Consider the following 26022-nt stretch of genomic DNA (forward strand, 5'->3'; position numbering starts at 1 on the left):
GCACTGTGAAGCTACATACAGTATATGTGGAAAGAGTATCAATGATTACAGCTTAGGGTTTGTTTGTTTTTTCCCTGTGATGGTGATGGATAGGAGCTGAACCTATAAGGGTGTATCTGCTCCAGTCCCCTGCCACCAGGGGACATAACTAGTTAGAACAGCCCTAGTAAGTCTGTGCAAAGTGATTTTGGGTGTGTCCTTCATCTGCTCAGTTGCCAGAACAGACTGGCAACTGTTTCTGGAGAAGAAAATCAGACAATGTCACCCTCTGTTAATCCCCCACTCACCATGAGCGCACCTTCAGGGATTTACTCCATTTCCAAAGTACACTTTTCCATGTTATATTGCCTTGAGTGAACCTATATCACATAGCATGCCTTAGTTTGTTGCAGGCTAGCCCCAGGATTCACTGGCTACTTCACAGAGGCAGGAACATCTCTTCAACTGAGTGAATGCTTACTCTAGTCCATAATCTAATCATAACAACAGCAACAACACCTTTCCCAGCTGCTTAATGCTATAATACTATACTGTTGCTTCTGGTTTGAAACCCAGCAAAACCTGTTTTGTTGTTGTTGTTATTTCTCTGAACTTCCTACTTTTCCGTGTGTGTGTGTTTTAGTAAGTCTGGAAGTACATCATTTCATTTCTTCTGTCACTCAAGATAGAAGGGAGTCAGCTTCCAAATAACCTGTGGTTAGCTGAGTCACATCTTTCTGCTTCTGTTGTTTGTGTGTGCATTTGTATGTGGACTGGAAGCAGTTACCAAATAGTAGGGAGTGGGTAAGACAAAGTAAACCAATTGATGAACACAACCTAAATTACACAACAAGAAACAAGAAAAATAATTACTTCTCAATTACTATACTTTCAGTTCTCTGGATCACAGTTATTTCAGTTGGTCAGCCTTTTCTTATCTGTTCTCCAGATCTGCTGGACTACAACTGCCATTCTTCCAAGTCACTCTTCTTAACTTGCTTCTTATGTCCTTATTCTTGTGAGAAAGGTGATTTTTTTTTCAAACTAATTATGCCAATCATATCTAATTGAGGGATAACAGCAGATTTGGGAAAGGTTACTGGAGGTGTTTCCTTTGCCTATCACTGATTCTTTGCTTTTAAAAAAAATCAGGCTACAACCAAGTTGAGAAGAGAAGTGGGGCCTCTGCATCATCCTTCTGGAAAAAAAAATGTCACAGCAGCAGCCATTTCAGAAGGCCACATCAGAGGGCAATGAGATGAAAGAATTCTGCCAAAAGATCAACTCTGTCAATTTGCTCCTTTTTCTGAATTGTCATTAACTAGAATTAATATTTACCTCTAAGACCTAGTTTAATTTTTTTTAAATTCTTTTGCATATCAGGTATTTTACATTATATGGCTGAAGGAGGATATGGTCTTTTTTCCCATTTACTGTACATTAGTCACTCTAAGAATCTTTTTAACAGAGGAATGAGAAAGTTTTATCAACCAGTCAGTAATAAAACATAATTAAGGTTCATATAATCAGAGATACTTAAGATATATAAGAGTACAACTGAATGCTGTGTTTCAAAATGAAATATGAATTTCTTGATTTGCCAAAGTTATTAACTTAATCTGTCCAAATATCTGGAAAGGTAACAAAATTTGAAGCATTTAGGGTGAATTGCCAAGTGAAGGGACAGATTTTATAGATGGCAGTGTCACCACATTATACATTACTGTATTTTCTTCATTTAAAAACAGCAGTTGATCAAGTTAGTAGATTAAATGGGCAATTTCCTCTTAATGACTTGATGGTTTCACCTTTTATACTTCATGACTGATTATCTCAATGCTTTCTTATCTTTTGGGGAATCATGGAAAAGGACAGGCTAAGAATTTCTCATGAGATGTACATGAAACAGGAAATGCCTTTTGTCTTCAGGATAAAACTATTAGAATAAAACTTAGTACTGTATGTTTTTAATCTTTCTATATCACATAGCATGGGAGAGGAGAATGGTGTAGGGGTTAAGATGAGAGCTACAGTTTCTCTGGCAGAGATGTGAGTTATGTCAATAACCAACAATCAATCAACTTCAAGACAAAAATGTTAGAGGGAAGCATGGGGGAAAAGGCATTGGAGTTAACCGCAATGGGTAGGAACCATCATTGTTGCCAGAAGACAGTGAACAGTTTTAAGGGGCTCCAACCTCATCTAGCCATGCTGAGCCTTCAGACTGGTACACCTAAGAGCTACATCAAAATGTGCTGAATGCCTGGCAACCAAGTTGTCATCAGGAATATACCAGAGATGATAGAAAGCAAATTCCCTTTTTTCTCTCTTCTCCTCCAACCATCTGCTCCATTACCCTGTCTTACATCTAGGACTAAAACTTAACATCTAACAGAACTATACTTGAACTTAAATGGAAGGGAGTATGAGGGTTGCCTCAGTGGAAGCCCGCTGCCTACAGAGTCACCAGCTCTAACAAACTACAGAAGCTGTAGCAGTAAAAAGGCCAATCCAGTCTCAGAACCCTCACAACAGTCTTGATGCTCTTCCGTAAGTCTTTCACTACAGTAAATTTATTCAGAATGACTCATTCAGCCATATACTACTTAAATGCCAGCCTACTACTTTGCTCCAACATTCTGCCCCATATATCATTCCACTCAGCCTAAGCTAATGACAATAGGGAAATTTACAAAAAAAAAGCCCATTGCCAAGATCCAAAATAATACTCCAATGAAGTCACAACAAGGAACACCCAAAACAGCACAGCTCTAAACAGAGGCACTTTGTTCTGAATGTCAACAAAACAACAGGTTTTGTTTCAATCTCAAAATAAACTCTTGAAAAATCATTTTGTTTTGAAAATGGAATGCCCCAAACTGTTCACATGCCAATAAGGGACACTGTGGTTCCAGAGTTTGTTCTAAACAAAAAACAATAAAATATTTTTAAACTGCTTACTTACAGACTAGTTGTTAAAATGTAAAGAAAAAACAATGGATTTTAAAAGTTTTTGGTTGTATAAAAAGGTCAGACTGCAGAAGTATAGCAATAGTTTACATTAATTACACTATGAAGTCTTAGAAAAGGGAGTTGGATAATGAAAGACAGGTTTGAATTTATGGAATAGTCTTTGCCTGAATAGCAAAGTTAACATCTTTTAGAGAATTCCTATAGCAGGTGTTAGCACTTAGCCAACCTTGATCTTGAAAAAGCTAAGCAGGCTCAGACGGATTAGTATTTGGATGAGAGATTGCTAGAAAATCCCAAGGCTGGAGGCTAGACTGAAAAGCTAGAAAGACATACTGGAAAAAGACAACGGCAACCAACTTCTCTGCTGTTGTGAATACAACTACATGGACGTGTCTATGTGTTCACCCGAAGTTGAACCAACTTGAGGCAACTTTAGCTTTTTACCTCTGGTTCCAGAAGCAGTGAATTCAGTCTTACATATGAGACAGACATAGCTTGAAGTCAGCAATAATGTTGCAGAAGTACTAAACAGATTCACTCTGCTTGATTTAATTCCTCTACCCAGTTGGCCTATAAGTGCCTTGATTCTTGTAGGAAAGCAAATTTTTCCAGGTCAATTAAGCCTCATGTTTAGGAATGTTGGTTCATTACCTAAGCATCTTGCCCTCCTGAAGTAATCACATGGGAGCATACAATAATGTGTGAACCAAATCTAAAATGCATTTTCCCTTATGACAGAATAGTCTATTAGTTGTGACTCAGCCTTTTATCTCTAAGACCCAGCTACCATCACTCTGGTTTCTTAAAGTCCCTCTGTGTACACGGGGACTAGGAAGGCATACTTTGCATAAAAAATAGTCTAAACAGCAGGAGGGTGCCTAATCCATCCCCTGCCAGCCAATTTTCCACTGTAATGCGCTCTACAAGTTGCTTCCTTAGCCAGTGTCTGGCATGTAGTTCTATCCTGAGACTGACAGAATGAGACCACATTGCCAAATCATTATACTTCATACTCCAAGGCCTCCAGCATAGCACTTTAGAGTCCCTAGAGTTTGGGAATCAAGTGAGGCTACTTCCCCTTCAAAGAAGTCTTCTTAATTCTCATATCTCTTTCCATACCAGAGCTGAACCCACTGGTAAAAACTGTTTCTTGGTCTTACTTAGTGATCCCATTCTTGTAGACATCACAAGTGGTATAACAGTACTGCCTAGGGATGAGATGAGATGGCTTAAGGGGAAGAGGTAGGGACAACATTCCTTAGATGCATACTTGTTAAATAATTAGTGATAACAGCCATTATTGTGGTGATGGTGGTTGGATTTTTCTCTGCTTAGGCAGTGTAGAAATGAGTTTTTAGTGCATTCTGAATGGTCTAAGGATTCCATTTAGATCTGTTAGCCAAGTTAAAGCTGGAGATCTATAGCTGCTGTGAATTGCCAAGAGCTCATGCTGCTGTCACAGCAGTTGCGGTGTAGCTGTCGAGTAATCAGGTTAGCTTACATTCTTTTCCTCTTGATCCTTTGTAAACTGTTATCCACAGTATGCATTGTTTTAGTGCATTGAACTAGTATGTCAAAACAGAAACTATTTTCTTTGTTTTGCCTGTTGGGTTGACATTTTAAATATCAGAAAATCAAATGATTGATTTCACATCCTTAGTTCAATATTACTGGTTTCAGAGCCCAGCAGGGCAGTCACTGGGGCAAAAATCTACTCACAATATAATTCTAGTTTAGTGGAGCTGAGGCCAAGCACATATGATTTATTTTGGGTGGATATAATGAATGTAGTCATATGTTATTGCTACATAACAGTATATAAGAATCCTGGAAGAATCAGGACAAAAATATTTTTTATATAACTCATAAAAAAAACTTTGGAATTTTCCACCACAAGATGTGGTACTGGCTACGAGCATGACTGGCTTCAAAAACAGTTTGGACCAATTCATGGAAATCATAGGAATCAATGGCTATTAACCTTGATGGCAGTGTGATTGTCTCTGAAGGCCATCTGTTGGAAGACTAGTGGGCTTCCTTGGGCAGTTGGTTGGCCACTGTGAGAATGGACTGGTGGACTAGATGGGCCAGGATTCCAATCTAGCAGGACACTGCTTATGTTCTTATGCCTATGTACATACTTTTGAACATGGGAGACATAGAAGCCATGTGTGAGACCCATTTTTAATAATTCTCCATACATACAAATGTGTATGTGGAGGGAGGGAGGGATGGTCAAAATGTTTCGAAGTCACGACATCCAGACCCCTACTGCAGAAGAGAGATCAGAACAGCCAGTTCTGAGAATACCCTACTTCCATACGTCTGAACAACTTGCCCTAACACTAGAACACTTCCTCTGAGAATAAGCCCTTTGGGGATCAGAACATTTAATCTTGAAATATTTTGTACACCCCTAAGATATATTCCAGTCAGCTTGAGGAGGTATAATTTGAACTGGAGTTTTAGGTATAGCTTGATTTAAAATCTTTTCCCCTACGCCATTTTTCCCATAGCTAAATTTCTCAAAAAGGAGATCTATATTTTTCTCCAGAGCTAGAACATACTTAGACATAAATGCAAGGCGTGCTTTGATTTTTTAAAATGGGTTGATTCTTTTTGTGAATCCCCTGGGTCGCATCTAGTTTTGGCCTAGAGTATCATTGCCATTGGAAAAAACATAGCAGTTTCTAGGATGCTAAATTGTTTTGTGGCATGGTTGAATAATAATGTATTTCAGAGAACTGTTTCTCAATTAGTTGCTAGACAGGGAGTTCAGCAGCAGACAGTAGTCTGAGTCAGTCATATTGTTGACAAACATTGCTGTTATATAATTTTTCATTATTATTTTAATGGCGTATAGAAATCATGGAACAACAAATGGTCACATCCAATAAAAGCTGGAAAAGTAAAAGATGATGTACTTAATGATGACTGCACAAAACATCTCAGGAGTGCAGCTTTTGATAATTCTCCCAGCTTGGGTGCTTGGTTAAAAAATTCTGTTTAACTTTCCTGAAAATAAAGAGCATGGCAAATATAAAAAGCAAATCCCCTAAATTTGGTGGGATTTAGTTCTACATATGTATGTACTGTGTAAGGCTATAGCCTGATGTGTGTGCCCTTATAAATATATACAGTAAGGGTTCATTTGCTTCTCTATGAGTAAATTGTTTAGCCTAAGGATTGGCAGATTTCCTGAGTGAACAGATGATAGTAGATGAGGTGATATCAAATATACCTAAGACCTGTAGCTGGACTTGGGATGTCTAGGCAGATATACTGGGGTAAGAAGGATGGGAGCAGATTACTGAAGCAGCAAAAGAGAAGAGGCAGCTGGTGCATAGGAAGAACCTGGAGAGGGAAAAGTTGTTGTTGATAAAAATAAGGAATTAAAACTCCTTGAAACAAAACAGGAAAAGCTGTGGGAGAAGTCAAGGATATGAATAAACAGAAATTGATTTTTTAAAGTCAGTCAGTTTACTATAATATGACAGCTAGCCATCATACCACGTATGTGTAGCCTGATCAAGAAACTACACTCTAGTAACTCACTAAAAAAAAGAGAAAGAATATATTCCAGTAATTTTGCCCTTTAACACTACTACTCAGAGCTTCTTCTGATAGACGGGCAACTATGTAAGTTTGTTAAATAAACTAACAAACTACAGGAAATATATATAACCATTAAGTAAGATAGCGAAAAACATGCTTTTTCAAAAGATCTTCTCTTTAATGAATCCAGAAAAAGAATGATGTATCTTATTCTATGACCATGATAAGTATTATATTCAAGGTATTATATTTATTCCAAGAATAGTAGGTAAGGAATTACAAAAACACATTTTATACTCTCTGGAAAAAACTTTGAGACTTCCCCTTCCCAGTTGCCATTTAAGAATACAAAAGATAAAACGAGGTGATCTTCAAATGGAATGGAGTAGGAATGTAGAACATCCATTGACCCAAAAGCCATTGGCCCATGTTTTGCATGGCAGATGCTACAGTCTAAAAGTGGGCAGGTTAGGACCTGTTTTGCGGCAGGTTGTGATAATGTTAATGGATGATTGGGTGTCTTTATAAGGCTTAAGATAGTTGTGTTAGATGCTGTGTTAAGTCTATGCTTACCTTTTAATGAAAATATTGCTGTTACATTTCTGGATGACATGTCCTCCACTAACCCTATGTTTGTTAGTCATAGTTCAATAGAATGCTTGGTCATTTCTCTCAGTAACTGTTTGTCCAGACTGAGGAAAGAGAGCAGACCTTGGAGCTATAAATTATAGCATTGGACTGGCTTGATCTTCTGGTGTCACTTGACCCTTGTCAGAATGGTTTTGTCAGGATTTAATATCCTTCCAGCATATATGATGGGTTTTGTAGTAATTGTTTTAGCATGCTGGTAGAAGCAGGTATGTTGTTAGAATTGTTGAGACGGCCTGAATAGCTCCAAGGTGAGCTCAACTGGTGCTATCAGCGCTTGTTAGCTAAAGTATTTGCAGCTGGGAGTTAGAAGAGTTGTTAGAGGGAAACCAGCATTCAGGGAGGGGCTGATGTGAGCGGGGCCAGTACTGGGATATTTGTAACAGCAATTGCGCAGGCTTTCCTTAGTCTGATCTTTGCCTTGGACTGATCACCTGTATTAATAAAGAACTCTTCCGTGTCTTTTGATGGCTTGTGGTTGAGAGACTCTGAATTAATAACTGAGGACCAGGATCTTCACAGATTTGGACAGTTTGCAGGTTTCCCACGTAGAACTGTTTGTAATTCCTTTTGATTCCAGGAAATCTTGTGAAACGAAAAGGTAATGCTTGTTCAACGGGGTCTTGATGTGGAGAATTTTCATTGAGTTGAGTTTTTTTTTTCCAATAGTATGAGCTCAGATAGGAAAAAATCACACCTCTGGTAGGCATTTTTTTATATATTTAAAGAAATCCAAGGTCACTAAAACTTTAAAAAGGACCAAAAGGTTCGGCAGCGCAAATCACATAGTCATGTTACTACATCTCTAAAACTTCCCTATTGCTCTTGGAGGTGAAAAAAAAACCCCTAAAAATTTACCTCTGGTTACAGAAATATTGTCTCCAATTTTAATATATTTTGAATGGAGGCAGTTATTTGGATGACTGATGGCAATTTTAACGATTTGTCAATTTCAACATAGTACTAGCCACTTCAGCTGCTGCTAAAGTTAGATGTGAATAGAGTTTGACAGTCATGTTAATCAGTCAAGCCTTTGACCATTATATTACTATTAATAAAATATATAATAAGATAAATATATAAATTAAAAGCACCAGGAAGAAAATCTGTGTTGCCATCTTGCTAAATAAATATTCAGCTATATTAATACACCTCACTATTCTGACAGCTGTTCTTCAATATTCATATCCAGATGTAATTTACAAACTGATCACTCATCAATTGTTGACATGTAAGGTGCCATGTCAGGTAAATATGTTTTATCAGCCTGGTGTTAAAGAGTACTCTTGTCTCCTGCTCAAAGAAGCTGGCTTGGAGGAGGGTGGTAGGATGTGATGGAAATATCAGTCCTGTTTAAGATGACAAATATGCCATTTTGCTCATGGCCTTGTTTGCCATCAGAGAACATCAGAATATCTGATCCAAAAGTAGGGGCCTAAACAGTTCATGAGTTTAAATTTCCTATATTTCACTAATGATTGGTACCATCTATGAAATTTTGCCTGATACGGTTGTTACAGATAAAGCACATACCAGTACGAATAAAAATAGGATTTTTTTATTTACTCGATCATGTTTTATTTTTCAGATCACCGCATTACGCCTGCCCAGAAGTAATCCGGGTAAGTTAGTGTGGGGTTATGAAATCAATTACTGACTCAGGTTAATCTTTTCCTAAGGATCTCTGGTGCTTTTAATCATTTTAGATAAATTCCACTGAGTCTAGAAACTTGTAACTGAGGATGCATCAGGGTTAAGATTTAGAGCTACAAGAAGATTGCTATATGAGTCTTGCTCACTCCATTCTTGAAAGATTTATATGTGGTCCTGTCTGCTTGATAGGTATCCTATCCACTGGCAACTTTCCATTTCCATTTTTAAAACATTCTCTTGATGCTTGCCATACCAGTTATATTTCGATTCCAACAGACTGAAAAAGACTTTATTAAAACTGTTCTCTTTTCTTCTCCTTTCCCCACCTCCCAGCTGCATGCCACAATGCCCAGTTTATTATCTCATGTGGGAGATATATGCCATACCTCCCTTCTCACCTAGATTTAAATTCTTCTTCATGGTTTATGTGTACAACATATATGAGGGATGTACTGCCCTGAGTGTGTTTTTTGCAGGAAACTCACTCTCCAGTGTACATGCTCTCAGGTATGTTCCTACCTGTTTCCTCAATTTCTTTTTGACTGCTGCAGCAATGCCTGGATTCTTTTCTTCATTACTCATTGTTTAGTGAAGAGCACTTTTTGTTTGTTTGTTTGTTTGTTTCACCTATGTAAGATTTAATCTACTGCACGAAGCTTTCTCAGAAGGAGATTTTCTTGAGTGTGAGATGTTCCTACTTCCTTCCCCATTTGGCTATACTGTAGGGCATATGGCGAGGAGTGTATCCTTCAGGAAGCATACTTAGTGTGGTCACAAATTGCCACAAAGCAGTAGGCCTTCCCTTTATCTCTTTGTTTAAGAGAGGGTTACTTTGATAAAGATTATAATCAATCCTAGATATTTTCCAAGCAAGCCAGAAGGAATTATTTCTTTGGTCTCTGAGCAGTCTTGTGAAAGAAGGCCATTGTCACAACTGTGCTGGCATTGACCTATATTGTTCTGGGTTCTATAACAATAACTTCAAAGTCAAGTTCCACAGCTTATGTCTCATCTATGACAGCCTTCCACCCAACAGCTTGCAACTTGAATTCACTTCCCTCTACTTCAAAGCTATGGACAGAAAAATTGAAGGAAGTTTCTTCTAAGTATTTTTTGTTGATTTGTCAATCAAAGAAGAAAGAAATCCCATAGTTCTTCACTTGCAGAACCTCTCTTTATATTGAACACTAAGACAGAAGGATACCATTTGTTTGGCTTTGTATGTGAACCTGTCAAAATTGGTTTCTTTCAAATAAGCCTTCATCCAAGGATGCACCTATTAAAACCTTCATCCAAGGATGCACCTATAAGTTTCAAGGGTATCTCATGATTTTCTTTTCTGTTGGTGAGCTTCCCAGACCTGACTAAAGATTTATGGCTCTGTTCCACAACTGTTTATGGTATCAGTCACCACTGATCTAATGGGGGGCTTATTCAAAGACCCTTTGTATGGATGACTAGTGGTCACTATCTAAATAGAAGTACCACATCAGTTATCTAGATTATCTAGAACCTGAGGTGGTACAGGCATTTGAATCTGTTCTTCAGAACCAGGCCATCCAGATTATTCGGACAATATCAGAGCTATAATGTCCATCAAACAGTGTGAACCTACAGAAGGCCTAGAGTCTGCTACAGTTCTCTAAGAACATAAGAATAGCCTTATTAAGGTCAAGGTCCATTTCCTACCAGTGGTCAGCCAGATGCTCACAAGCAGGAGGTGGAGACATATTCCTCTCCTACCATTGTCCCCCTACAACTGGAATTTGGAGGCACACTGCCCCCAAATCAAAGTTAACATTGAGCCTCAAGGCTAATAAGTCTGCCAAGAAAATGTTACAAAAGCGGTGTCCCCCCAAAGGATCAGACATGACTCGGTGCTTGCACAGGGGACCTTTCACCTGTTCACATACCTGTTCTTTGGTTCCCTTTTAAAGCTGACCAAATTAAAACCAACCCTTTTTAAAGCTATCTACTTTTTATCTTTGGAGTGGAAAAGATGTGAGTGTATGATGTCAAGAGCAATCCATGTAACAAAGGCAAACAATAATGTTGCAGTAATTCAGTAATAGTCACATTGTATGAATGAGCCCTCAATTGTTAAATGGCAACAGCAGTCACTAGGGTCCCCATTAATTCACCTATTAGCATCAACAAGCACAACCAGTGCCACCATTTTGTAGAGAGAAATCATTTTGTATCTCCCAGCTTTGCTGGGAGAATACTTTCTTCTTTCTTCACAGTGTTACATCTGGTACCAAATATATCAAAAAGAGCCTGCCAATATCACATCAAATGTTCACTAAATGGATATCTGCAACTATTCCATTGTCTTACCAGCTGGCAAAAATAATGCTTTCTAAGCAGAAAAGTGCCAATTTGATCAAGCCCATAACCTCATCTGCAGCCTTCCTAGTAAATATCTTTTTGCCTGACCTTTGCAGGGCTGTCACATATTATCAGCATTCCACATTTTTTAAAATATAATCTAGATATCCAAAAAGAGCAGATTTCTCGTTGGACAAAGCAGAGGTCTCTTCCATTCTGCAGGGACTGCGTTCCTGCCCCTCACCACTGAGGAAATAATCAGTTACCCATTTATAGGGTGCACAGAGACAACAAAAGAAGATTAAGCTGCATCCTTCCAACTGTAGTTCTTTTAATTGTCATCTGTGCATTCATACTACAATCCCACCTTCTTCACTACAGGTGCCTCAGTTTTAGGTAGCCTGAATTTCCCCTGGACTGCTGCATCCATCTAGGGAAAGTGAGGGAACAGGTAGGAATTGTACCCAAGAGTATCCATACTAGAAATGATCTTCCTGCTGACAAGTCCTCCACTCTGTGTAGGCATGTCACCCAAATGTGTGACTGTACAGATAAGAGTTTGAAGAACTACAGATACAGGTAAGCAATCTGTTTTCACCTGGACTCCATGTGCTTGTATGCTAAAGAAGAGGGATAGAAAGGTTTGGTGGGCGAGCACTTTGGCTGAATTAATTTGGCTGGTGTTATGTTTAGGTGTAATATACCCTGCATTTGTTTTTAAATAAAGCTAAATATTTTGTATTTGAAAACTGTAAAATATACTGTTCATACTTCGGGGAGAAAATAGTTTCTCATGGAATGTAAGCTCATCTGACTATAATATTTCCCTAATAATCTTTGATTGCCATATTGCACAGGGAGAAAAATATGATGGGAGAAAAGCAGATGTTTGGAGCTGTGGAGTCATTTTATTTGCGTTGTTAGTGGTGAGTTATGATCCTCATTACCTTTACCTTTATTTTATTTTTTTTCCTGTTTTTCACATTTTGACTTCAGCTTTACCTACATTACTGTCATGTTGTTTCCTGTTTATTCAAGAATGAAATTTATCTACAAGATTCCCATCATGGAAATGCATGACAAATTATTATTTGGTTTCTGTAAAATGTTGATACTGTTATAATTGGAAGAGGAGTTTTTATTAGAATGAAAACTTTTCTATTGTGTTAAAATAGGGAGGACACCAAAAAGATTATCATTAAAAGAAGATCATATATATCATTAGTTCTGTAGCTAATTCACCATTTATTAATACAACTCAATAATTAATATTTATGTTCTATGGTTATGTTTTCTTCTCTAAGTTGTCATCAGTGTCATTGAGATGGATATGCTTTAAAGTATCAATTATTTCTATGTATCTAAAGTAAATAGTAAGTCCCACAAAACATTTTAAATATTTATTTATTTATACGTCAAAGACCCAAACAAGCATAATGGGGGGGAAAATCCTTTGTAGACAACCAAAAGTTATAGACAAATGCTTATACAGAAGGCCATTGAAGTTACCAACATTGCTAAAAATTGAATGTCTGCTAGCAATGACAGTTGCAAATGACCCTAACCATTCTTCTGGAGATATTTGGTGACCGGTCAGCTAACAGGAAGAGAATACTCTCATCCTCTGAGCTGGCACAAGAATGGGTTAAGAAGGGCATTATTAGGTTTGCTTGCCACAGCATAAGAAAGGATAGTGCAGAAGTGCATGACAGATTGTTTCTATTTTTTTCAGGGACAGGGATATTAGTGAATCTCCCTTCTAGCAGTGAAGATGGCAAAACATTAACAGACAAAAAAGAAAGCTCTCCTTTGGGTTCGACCAAGAATGATGCCTAACTACTTGGCAAGAGAGGAGAGCCTCCTGAAGAAGCCTGCTCCATATAGAAATGGAGTTTTGCTTTGGTTATGACAGATATCAGTGTCAGCTCAGACCATGCTCCCTCATGGCCAAATACAATGAGCTGGTGGGATGATAGCATTTAATGTTTTAGATCTGTGACAATGCCTGTCTACCATGAGGATATAAATTGCCCTGCAAAGTCAGGGAAGCCAAAGTACAGCCAAAACAAAAATGATTTAATCCAATATTTGAAGTGGCAAAGCTGCATTTAAGTCTTCATGGAAATTAGGCCAGATTGTAGTCCCAGCAAGGAATTTGATATGCACTGGGATGCTTGCAACCAAGTTCTCAAAAAATTAGGTTGAACTACCTCTATGGACTTTAAGTTATGATCATAATAAATCTGCACATGATATAACAGGTGGCTAATGACCTTGGCTCTCCGTTTTTTTCATTGTAGCTGGGATGTGGTTACTGCCATTACAATCAGTGAAATGCAAAATTGCTTTTAAAGTTTATGAGCCCTAGCGGTGACATCCCTTTGCTTTTGATTCCAGGTTGCTGAAGTTGGAAAGATATGCCCAAATATTTAAAAACTTTGTTTTGATCAGTGCTAAAGCCATTAATCTTCCAAGAATGGCAGTGAATAACAGGCCTTTTAGAAAAGGTGATTACTTTAGCTTTGGAATAGTTGAAGACTAGCTTGTTCCTAGAGAGCCAGTTTGGAGTAGTGGTTAAGCCATTAGGCTAGAAACTGGGAGACTGTGAGTTCTAGTCCCACCTTAGGCTACAAAGCCAACTGGGTGACCTTGGCCCAGTCACGCTCTCTCAGCTCTGGGAAGTGGACAAGGACAAGTCACTTCTGAAAACTGCAGGGACTTGTCCAGGCAGTCGCCAGGAGTCAACACTGACTTGAAGGAAACAAACAAATGAACAAACCTGTCTGTCTGTCTGTCTGTCTGTCTGTCTATCTATCTATCTTGTTACTAGCTACAATGAAGAGCAAGAGCAGGAGACCTGCTGGCATTAGGAGAGGAGGATTCCTGTCTCATTCTTAATATAAAAGGATAGAAGCCAGTCTTTTGCTTAGTATGGGAAAGCTGAGTTTTGTCAAAACTTGAACTAGCAAGTTAATACAAAAAAATGAACTGATGCCAAAATGCAACCCTGCTTCACTCTTGTGTGGATGTGGCTTATGGGTGAAAGGTATCCTGGAGCAAGTATGCATCCCATTGTTTTGGTATATTGTTGTAATCAGCAACAAAAAGCATCCATCAATAGAAGATTCAGTTCTTTCCCTCGGAGTCTGGCTTTAAGGATCAGATCAAAGGCTACGGTATATTTAAATTTTTAAAAAGTCATGTAAAGAATCCTTTAGAGATGATTGATAGGTTTTTCTATTTGATGGTGAACGATAAGGTACTGATGGAGTGTTGACTGCCCCTCCCTGAAACTGGCTTGTCTCTTCAGCAGGATGTTGTTCTGTACCATCTAATCTGTGACTTTTTGAAGGAGGCGCCTAGTGCAGTTTACTCATAACATTCAACATGCCAATGGGGAGTAAGTTAACTGGGCCCTTCCTTTTTCCTTTTTCCCCCTTTTCTTCCTCTTCCCCCTCCCTTTTTTTTTTACATTGGGTTTATTCTAATATATGAACAAGGATGCCAGGACTGGGGTCCACCAGCCTATATTTGCATTTAGCGTTTCTTCTGAGGTCGTATCATCCTCAGCTTTTTAGTCATTTTTGAACTGTGAGATAAGCTTAGTAACCTCAGGAGGACACACTGGGGTGGGGGGAACAGTTTGTTATTGTATCAGGGCAATAATCCAATGAGATTAGGATCTTTGAACCATTAAAAGAGTATGCAGAACTATTTGACCCACACCTTGGGTAATCAACAATGATATCTTACTGGACCACCCATGGGATTGGGAATTGAAAGCACTGTTTTGAAATGGTTCCATTCCTTCCTCAGAGGGCAGCTTTGGTCTGTGATGGGGGGAAGAGAGGTTGACTTGGAGACCCCTGTTATATGGAGTGCCATAGGGATCAGTTCTCTCCCCTCCCTTTTTAACATGTATTAGAAGCCACTGAGTGAGGTCATCTGACATTTTGGGGTACGGTATAATCAGTTGTACATTACTAGCTTGGGCTGCATGGGAGATACTGTTTATGTCCTTTCCCAGTGCCTGGAAGCTGCCAGGGTTTGGTGGGAGAGACAGGCTGAAGCTAAACCCCAATAAGATGGAGTTATTTTTTGTCCATTGGGGCTCTCTGTTACTGTTAGGGTTGCTTCTTGAGAGCAAGCAATACCTGTGAAGGAGCATGCCCATGATTTGAGGGTCCTTCTGGACTCATGGCTCCTGCATGATCAGCAGGTGGGAGCTGTGGTCAGAGGGGCCTATGCCCAGCTGCAGCTGGTGAACCAATTGTGGCTGTACCTGGGGTAAGAGGACCTCATGCCCGCCTTACTACCTGGCTTAACTACTGCAATGTGCTTTACATGGGGCTGCTCTTAAAGACCATTCAGAAACTACAGCTGGTCTAGAATGTCACAGCTCATGTGCTTGCTGGCACTCATCACTGGAAGCATACAATGCCAATTCTGTAAGTCCTTCAGTGGTTACTGATTAGATTCTGGGTAGACTTGAAAGTGCCATTTTTGACATATAAACTCCTTTATGCCTTGGCACCTGGATACCTACTGGATCATCTGCTCCAGCCAATATTAGCCCAACCCAGAACAGCTAGGGTGAAACTAGAAAAGCTAGAAGCTATTGCTTTTCTCTGGCAGTGCTGGTATTTCAGAACATCCACCTGATGGTGATCAGGCTGGCCCCCTTGTCAGTTTTCAGTAAGCTGTTAAAAAGTGAATTGTTTCAGAGAGCCTTTTGTTTCTACTTCTGTTTCATCAGTGAGGTAGGCTGGCAGAGTATTAGAATCCACTGCATCAGTAGTAGCTTGGCCAGAGGAATCTCATGTCGGCAAGGTCTCTTTGGGACTGGGGCACAAGACATGATCAGTAAGCACACAAGATTGTGAGGCTTTCAAAGCTACTTCAGGTGTGCTGTTCAACTGCAGAAGGGCAGAATCTATGCCTGCCTCATTGTAGAGAGCTAGGAAGCAAATATTCAGAATCTGTTACATAAGCAAAAGGGCAGCAGAAGATAGTACTAAGAAGAGACTCAAGCTGGCTTCTCCCTGATTCATTGGGGTATAAGAGGGTGTGAAGAAAAAGCACAATCATACTTGCAAGATTTGGTTACTGTAGCGTATCTCAAAAATATATATAGTTCTAGTCTTCCTGTAGAGACAGTTTCCTGATCTAGGTCTGCCTCATAGGGCTGACACACCTCTTGATAGATGAGTAGCATCAATAAATATGCACTCTTCTGACCCCCTGACTCAGCTGTAAGTTCTTCTGTTGACTTGGGTAAAGAAAGGTAAAATTCAGGCCAGAGGTTATCTACTGTACAGTACCCAGTTTTATCTTACTCAAATCATCCAAAGGAGACATACCTTACTGCTGGGTCTCTACTGCCAGATCAAGAGCTGAAATGAATGAAGTGCTTTAATGAACCTGTGTTTGAATTAATAGATAATAGGGATAGTTTTACCAATTCCAATTCTCTGAAAATTTCAACTTATTCATCATTTGGCAATCATTTAAATGAGCCTTTTAACTAGCTTATTTTGTGTGTGCAGTGTTAATCAGAGATTCTAGTAAGGGCTCATAAGCCCACACTTTATTGTCACTCCTCAATATTTTGTCGTCATATACAGGGCTGAGAGAAGAATTGGTTACCTCATTACAGAACAAGACTTTGGCTTTGGGCCTGTAATTCAATTTAGCTGTCGGTGACCTAAGCTCAGTATCATTAAAAAAAAAAAAAGCTTTGGTAAAGTTGAAAAATGCTTATTTTAAAAAGCATTAAGGAAATGGTTGGTTAAACTTTAACAAAATCCTGCCTGTTTCTTGCGAGCCATTCTACCCTGTGCAGATGCAGAGATAGCTACATAACAATTGACCTATTCTATGTCTTAAAACATCTACTGCTGTTCATGCCGTTATATAAAATATACAGCATTATTTGTGCGTGTATCAGAACATGTGTATTCCCAGAGTTTTGAGACTGAGCAGAAACATAACCCCTCTGAAAACCAGCTTCTTCCTGAAAGCCCATGGACTTAGTGGCTGATGACCTGGAAGACTTTCTGATGTTAACAGGAATGACCCTTCTCCTATCAACTTTTTTTACAAGCCAAGTCAAGGAGGAATACAGCCTAAGTAAACCCCCCCATCAGGGCAGATATTCCCTGAAAGATCAAAGACATTGTTTCAGCTGTTAATAGATGTTGTTTTGCCATCAAATCTGCAGTATATTTTCCAGATCTAGGTTATTTAAATATGAATTTCTTTGTTGGCAGAGCATGATATATTGTGGCACTCTCAACATGGAGATATTAAGTTGTTGGAGGAGCATAACAAGGTGAGAGGTGAGGCGACGTACTCTCCTCCTCCATCTGGCCCATACAGATTTGTTGCTTAATCAGAGAGGGACATTGACACGTTTATTAAATCTTTTACAGGTAAAAAGCCTTCTGCCTTTGATTGTTTAGAGCCTTTCTAAACAATTCTGCTCTACAGAACTAGATCAATGCTGTTTTTTCTCTGTTATCAAGGGTAAAATTGTAATATGGAAAACAACCACTTCGCATCTACTAACATTCAAGTGTCTTGAATAATATTCACAAGAAAAGCTGAAACAACTAAAAATAGATCAAGTTTTAAAAATAACTACTATAGATTATTAAACAGAGGAAGAGGAACCCAAAGCTGCTCAATCATGATCTTGGAGGAGAAAGAAAAAAATAAAAAAAAAGCTTAAGATGTTATTAGTTTCAGATTTTTCAGACTTTCAGTTTTGTAAGAGAAACATAGCATGGATTGCCTTACACTTTGATGTGATGTTACCTAATAACATGAACAAATTTTCATCAACTTTGATATTAAGAATGTGGAGCACTGGTCTAGTGAGTGTGGTATTTAAGGCTGTAATCAGTTTTTATTGATTTATTTGTCAAATTTTTATCAACATCCATCTCCCCCCTAAGGAAGCACTCTGGGCAGTTTACAATAGAAATAAAATTTAAAATTCAATACAAACTATAAATAATAGATTAAATATAGATACAAATAGAAGATAAAAAATATAAAATGCAATAAAATCCAGGTGGCAGTAAGGTTCTAGTTCAGTCTGTGAATATATAAGGGCCATTCTAGGGTGCCAGCCATCCCCAGGAATGACTATTCCCCTCCCCCCGCCCCAGGCACAATGGCAAAACCAGGTTTTCAGTTTTTTTCAGAAGTCCAGGAGCAAGGGGGCTTGCCTCACCTCTGGGGGAAGAAAGTTCCAGAGGGCGGGAGCTGCTGCAGAGAAGGCCCGCTTCCTGGATCCCGCCAGATGGAATTCTCTTACAGACAGGGTCCATAACATGCCTTCTCTGCATGACTGGGTGGGACAGGTTGATGTAATGAGGATGAGACAGTCCGTCAGGTAGCCTGGACCCATGCCAGGTAGGGCTTTAAAGGTAATAACCAACACCTTGAATTGCGCCCGGAAGCAGACAGGGACCCAATGTAGCTCGCGTAGCAAAGTTGTTACGTGTACCAATCTTGGAGCAGCTAGAATTGCCCATGCAGTCACATTCTGGACCAGCTGTAGCTTCCAGATACTCTTCAAGGGTAGCCCCATGTAGAGTGCATTACAATAGTCTATATGGGAGATGACCAGGGCATGAGTGACCATTTGAAGGGCCTCTCAATACAGGAAAGGGTGTAACTGGTGCACAACACAAAGTTGTGCAAAGGCCTTCCTGGCCACAACTGCCACCTGCTCTTTGAGCAGGAGCCGTGGGTCTGTCTGGTGCAGTGCAACCCCATCCAGAACTAAAGATGTCAAATTCCCAGGTACAGAGGAACCATTAACCCACAGCCACTCCATCTTACCAGGGTTCAGCTGAGGTCTGTTGTTCCCCATCCAGACCCCCACAGCCCCCAGGCACCTAGAGAGGGTTATAGTTTTATAACAAAACAAAAAAGGGTACTACAGTATTAGATTTCTGTCCCTTTAGTTTAACTGGATTTCATTAAAAATGGTCAGAAGGGACTATGTTCCAGCTTAGGAACATAGATATGTTGGACTTATGATGTCTTACTATATAAGCATTTTGAAAATGTATATATAGCACCTACTCTTGCCCTAGTTATTTTTGTACATTATATAAATACAGAATTTTGAATTAGATTTTGAAGCCAAAAATATGACTTCAAAATTGTATCAATTTATATTTTTCTGGAAAATGGATTGTTGGCAGAGTGCTAGAAAGCATTTGGCCCAGGAGAGATCAGAAAAGTCACACACCAGGCATTTCTATAAAAATAATTTTATTTACAGAACACAAACATATTTAAAGGCTGTTTGCTGAGAGGAGAGATTTCTCTCAGCTGCATATTCTCTGCAAGCCTACACAGAAGGGAAACTGAAACTAAAACAAGTTCAGGCAAGTTCCTCCCTTAGGCAATGCAATCATTAACACATGAAAAGGGGACAATTAAATTCAACCTCTTCACCCGGCCAAAATGATTAGTTACCATAGTAACCTTAATCTGTAGTAGAAAACAATATATTAACACTCCCCTTTTTATACTACAGAATAAGATGCAAACCAATTTTCTTTGACAACTCTGTATGTCTTTCCATTCACAATATTTGAACATTATTTCCCCTTTGGTTTAACAGAAACCTACCATCCTTCTTCCTGTGTATTTCCAAACCTAGGTAATTTGTTACAGTTCCAAGGCTTTTTAATGTGAAATGGCTTTTCATGCAGGCTTCAAAATCAAGCCTTTGTTTTTCTGTTGATGTGAACAGCAGCAAATCATCAACATAAATGCACAGATACATACAGCCTTGTTTGTCCTTCTTCATATATACACAGGGATCTGCTTTTCCTTTTTCAAAACCAAAATTCTGCAGTTTTTCATCTAATTTTTGGTTCCAGGATCTAGCAGCTTGTTTTAACCCATAGATTGACTTCTGCAGTTTACAGACTAGATTCTCCCCTTTTTTTATAGCCAGGGGGTTGCTGCATGTATAATTTGTGGTCTAAATCACCATAGAGAAATGCAGTTTGAATGTCATAGTGGTGAACTGACATTCCTTTGAGTGCAGCAATTTTTAACAGTAATCTAATTGATTCACCTTTAGTAACTGGTGCAAAAGTCTTGTCAAAGTCTAAATCTTTCCTTTGAGTGAACCCTTTTGCAACTAACCTTGCTTTATATTTTTGGATTTTGCCATCAGCATCCCTTTTCAGTTTGAAAACCCACCTACAACCTTGACAGCGTTCATTGGGAGGTAGATATACCAGTTTCCATGTTTTATTTTCTTTCAAGGATGCTAACTCCTGTTGCATGGCAGAATGCCAATTTTGTGCAATCTCAGGTGGTAAAGCATTCACTTGTTCTAAAGACTCAGGTTCTGTAAATATGTGAAAAGCCTTTACTGTTTCAGCCTGAAAACGTGATGGAGGAACGCCTTTATTACTCCTCTGAGATCTGCGAGGTAATACAGACCTTAAATTTTGACTCCTATCACTTTCCTGAGAAGCATCTGTCTCATCAGACAGATCTTCAGTTTGCTTTTCTGGTTTAATGTCCTCATCAGGCAAAAGATCACTATCGGCAAGTCCTTGCTGTTCTCTTGTGGTGATCAGATCAACTGGAGAGTTAGAATTTAATCTCCCCCAGTTTTGTTCAGCAAAAGAAGCGCTTTTGCTAATTATTAATTTCTCTCCCATTATGAACCTGTAGCTCCTCTGGCTTTGTTCATAGCCAACAAAGATGGCTTTCACTGTTGTGGGGCCTCCTTTCCTTCTCTGCTGTTTTGGTATATGAACCCATGCAGTGCTACCAAACACTCTAAGATGGTTTACCTTTGGTTTCACACCATAAAACAAATGGAATGGAGTGTCCTGAATCACAGAGTTATACAATCTGTTTTGTACATAACAGGCAGTGGACATTGCCCCTCCCCAATACTTAAAAGATAAATGTGAATCTTTAAGCATGCATTCCATCGCATTTTGCAAGGTTCTGCCCTTTCTTTCAGCAACACCATTTTGCTGAGGGGTGTAAGGGTTAGAAAGAATTTGTTCTATCCCCTTTTCCACTAGAAACCTTTTGAATTTGTGAGAAAGGTACTCTCTTCCTCTGTCACATTGGAGTGCAGATACAGGCCTAGGGAATGTTCTATTTGCCCATGTCACAAAACCTTTAAATTTCTCAAATGCCTCATCTTTGTGTTTTAAGATGTAGATAAATGTGTATCTTCAGAAATCATCAATGATGGTCATTGCATACCTTGCTTGTCCAAGACATGGAGCAAAAGGACCAATAATGTCAGAGTGTACAATTTCCAAAGGTCTAGTTGTAACTCTGTCACTGTGCTTACTCACAGGAGCGTTTAGTGTTTTGCATTCTTTGCAAACTATACAGTCTTAAGTATTTGTCACAGGGTTTTATCGTTAAGTCAGCACACAGCTGTGGCATTTGTGCTATATACTTGAAATTAGCATGACCAAATCTCCTGTGCATCAGGTGTACACATTGGTCATGATATGGCGTGTTGCCAACTGCAGCCTTGCAGCTTGGCTTCCTTGCATTTTGCACAATGTACAAGGAGTCTTTTAATATACCAGTAGCACACAATTTTCCATGTTTACATATCTCACAACCATTTTTCTTAAATGTTATGACATACCCTGTTGCAGCCAATTGTGCCACAGATAAAAGGTTTGATTGTAAATTTGACACATACAACACACCTTTTACAGTTTCTCCCAAGCAGGATAAATACAAGTCACCTTGTCCCATAATTTTGGTCACAGACCCATCAGCCAAAGATACACTTTGTCTTTCAGTTTTAGACAGTGACACAAACGAGCTTTTATAATTACATAAATGACAATTGGCCCTAGAATCTAACACCCATACATCAGAATTACCCTTCTCAGCAACCTGTGCAATTTGGGTTGTCTGAAGAGCCTTCTTCTGTGTTGTCCTTGTGTTCTTCTTCTCTGTCTTTCTACTCTTGGGTCTCAAGGCACAGTCTTTCTGCAAATGTCCAGCTGAACCACAAGTGAAGCATCGCTGGCTGGCTAGTGCTGTGGCCTCAGCTTCCTTTCCCTTCTTTTCCGGCACTGCAGCTTTCTAGAAGAGATGGGGGGGGATCTTTCCTCTCTCTTCTCCCATTCAGCGAGTAAGCACTGTGTAACATACGATGGGGTGAGGTCTGCTTCAGGCATAGCTTCCAGGGTACAAATCAGCGTGTCCCACATTTCATTCAGTGAGGACAGGAAGATATAGGATTTTGCGAGAGGTGTAAATTCCATTCCTCTCTCCTGCAACTCAACAAACAGCTGCTGAATATGATGCAGGTGCTCAGGAAGGCTATCTCCTTCTGCAAGGTAGGCTTTGTACAGCTTTTTTGACAGGGTAACTTTACTCCCTGCTGTTACCTTTACATACAAGTCTCTCAAAGCGTCCCAAACTTGCTTTGCAGACTGCATGCCTCGCACGTGGACTAGCTGATTGTCCACAACTCCCAGGATAATGGTGGCTCTAGCCTGCTCATCCTGTCTAAGCCATTCAGCACTGGGATTTTGAGAGGTTTGCTCACCAATTGGCAGCCAAAGATTCTCTCTGCGAAGATACATCTCCATCTTCAGGGCCCAATTCAAATAGTTGGTCTCTGATAGGCGCTCCAGAGGCATCGCTGAGGGCTGGGAGGTAGCCATGGCTTCTTCCTTCTTATGCAAATCACCTCAGCTGGCTTCTTTGTCCTGTAGACTGGCAGTTGCTGGAAAATCTCCAGGTGGCTCCAAAGAAAATCTTCACAGGTCTTTGCTACCTGCCTTTAAATTGTGCATGAGGTGTGGAGCTGATCTCTCTATTCTCTCTGGGGTTTTACTGGGCTTCTTACTGGGTTTACTGGGCTGCTTACTGGGCCCATAACCTGTTAGCAGATTGCTAGGAAAGCATTTGGCCCAGGAGAGATCAGAAAAGTCACACACCAGGCATTTTTATAAAAATAATTTTATAACACAAACATATTTAAAGGCTGTTTGCTGAGAGGAGAGATTTCTCTCAGCTGCATATTCTCTGCAAGCCTACACAGAAGGGAAACTGAAACTAAAACAAGTTCAGGCAAGTTCCTCCCTTAGGCAATGCAACCATTAACACGTGAAAAGGGGACAATTAAATTCAACCTCTTCACCTGGCCAAAATGATTAGTTACCATAGTAACCTTAATCTGTAGTAGAAAACAATATATTAACATGGATGTCATATAATTTCAATCAGACAAATCTGATTAGATGTCAGATAAGAACTGTTAACAATTATCCAAAAGCAAGAGCATATAAACATAAAAATGCAAACATTCATAATCTAATCCAATGAAACATCAACATTTAATAGTCTTTTTTTTCCTTTCAGAATATTGAAACAGAAATAAGAACTGACTAGACATTTTATTTGATATCAAATAGATTTCTAAGGAAATCCATATTCTAATCAGTGGGTTTTATTTTTAATTTTGGCTTAGTTGGAAATTATGGGGATGTACAGATGAACAGAAATTAATAGGTCAATGTTCCAGTCAAATTCTTCTGTTATTTTCTCTAAATCCATAGAAAACTTTACAACCATTTGCATGTGCAGCTTCCTCTACTGTATGAACTTTTTGCCATGTAAGGAGTTTGCAGATATTGCTGTACCAGAGTGATTGCCCTGATCCCAGAAGATGGTCATTCTCTTCCTGGGGAACCATCATTTTGATCTACACTGAATCCAAGAGGCTATGATTCCAGTCTCATGGTTTATCATTCAAACCATATGAGTATGATTGGTTCCCCCATGCCCAATTGGAAGTAACAGAAAGTGAATAAATAATATTTAAAGTAGTATAGCAGGAAAGGTAATGTAAAGTATCTAATTTATTTTTATTTCTTTGGCTGATTTTGTTTCTTTCTAGAATCCATTCATTTTATGAATTCATTCATTTTACTCATGTGTAACTTGCATTCATTTCAATAGAGTCCAATCAAATCAATAGTTTCACTTCTATGAAACTTCAGACAGCTCCAATTGTCAACTGTGGACATTCTCATCCTTTATGTTAGTATGACTTATAGGCAATCTCCTATAATGTAACCAATTTTTAAAAATACTTTGCTTGTGTTGTTTGCTGTATAACCAAAGTAGCTTTCCTCCCTTTGTTTAATGTACATTTACACAGTAAGTTGCCACAATAAATATTATTGCTAAAGGTCTGCCTAGGAAGATCAAGGCATTGAGACTACAGCTAACCACTCCAGTGAGCTGAAGTTGATTTTTAAAAAATCTGTGGATAATTTTCATGAAAACCATTCTGCTATGTTGTTTCTCACTGTCAAATTGTTCCAAGTTCCAATCTTGGTTTGTGAAACAATCTTCTGCCACTCTACTTTTTCTTTCCTCATTCTGTAATTGATTTTGTTCAGCCATAATATTTTCCTTCTTTTCTCACGCTGCTCCAGGGTGCTCTGCCATTTGATGATGATAACTTGAGGCAGCTGCTGGAGAAAGTGAAACGTGGTGTGTTCCATATGCCACATTTCATCCCCCCTGATTGCCAGAATCTCTTACGAGGGATGATTGAAGTGGATGCCTCGAAACGGTTGACAGTAAGGAAACGAGTCATTACTATCTCGTGCTTTTTACTTTCAAAGCCATCCAATAACTCAACAAGCCTTCTGAAACTGGGTCCTTTCACTTATTTTGGATTATAACTCTCAAGGCTTCCAGTGATCAGGGAAGATGGGAATTGTAGATCAGAAAATCTAGAAGGACACAGACTCATATATTTTTTTTTATTTAATGCCAGTGTTCTGCACTAACATAAATGTAATGCTCAGTCAGAATTTCAGTATCCTCAGATAAATAAGTTTTCATTTTAGGTTTTTTTAAAAATAATTTTTCAAAGAATACAATTTTTTAGTTCTTATGAACACGGAAACAAATCTTGGAATGTTCATGTTATCCCAGTTTAAATTCCAGGAGCCAGAAGATGTCTCATAAAATATTCAGTAGGGAGTACAGTTGATTCATACCCTGCATCTTTTTCCTTACCAATCTTCAGTGATTAGTAAGAATATAAGTAAAGTACTTTTGTATAATCAGCCTTTTTTTCAATTACCTTTTCATAGATAATTATTCTGTAAGCACAAAGCCTCGTCATCATCCTATTCACTGTTGTATTTTTCATTATACATGGCATCTTATAAACACTAAAACAGTGGATTGAAGTCTTTTCTGATTTCATTTTGATTGTGTATCTCTGGAATAACTTTCTTATTCTATAGAAGGCAATTTTTAATCCAAGAAAGTTTTGTTGATATCATCTCTTCCTCCTCTGTAAACATGTGTCAGGATAGTTTTGCAACATTTTTTGTTCATATGCTAATATTGTGGGTAAAGTTTGAAAAATGCAACTTTTAATTCAATTAGTAGGTTTCAAAAAATATATTTAACTAACAATATTATTTGGTGAATACTTGTTCGGTTCATAAAATCTGTCCACGTGGGAGTATGAATGAAAACAATGTAAATTTAAACTCTTCCCAGATCTTCACTCTGATGAAATGTTTATGGATAACAACTTGGGTCAGGTCTTGGCCTTAAATGGAAGAGTAACTTAAAGATCTGAGCCTTTTCCCTGCCCTATATGCACATCTGGTGCAGACAAGATTCAGATTCTTACCACACTGTATATAGTTCTCTTTTAATTGCTGTCATTATCACAACAGGTTGCATGCAGTTGATGATAGGTGATATGTGCTAGATTGATCATCTTCTACTTGACATCGCTGAATTACAATTTGTCTTTTAATTTCCTCTTCATAATTTCCACCAAAATAGAGGTACTAAGTGCTTGGATTC

The 26022-nt window shown here is 38.8% G+C and overlaps 1 protein-coding gene across 3 annotated transcripts in view; it reads left to right on the forward strand.

Annotated features, from left to right (window-relative positions):
• Window positions 1-26022, forward strand: part of BRSK2 (BR serine/threonine kinase 2) — a 449278-nt gene that overhangs the window by 336480 nt on the left and 86776 nt on the right. For all 3 annotated transcript variants that reach the window (XM_063289323.1, XM_063289325.1, XM_063289324.1), the window contains exons 6-8: window positions 8744-8777; window positions 11994-12062; window positions 24621-24767. In XM_063289323.1, coding sequence (XP_063145393.1) covers window positions 8744-8777; window positions 11994-12062; window positions 24621-24767 — 250 coding nt within the window. The remainder of the gene's footprint in view (window positions 1-8743; window positions 8778-11993; window positions 12063-24620; window positions 24768-26022) is intronic.

This window comes from Candoia aspera, chromosome 1 (assembly GCF_035149785.1).
Source record: "Candoia aspera isolate rCanAsp1 chromosome 1, rCanAsp1.hap2, whole genome shotgun sequence".
NCBI lineage: Eukaryota > Metazoa > Chordata > Lepidosauria > Squamata > Boidae > Candoia > Candoia aspera.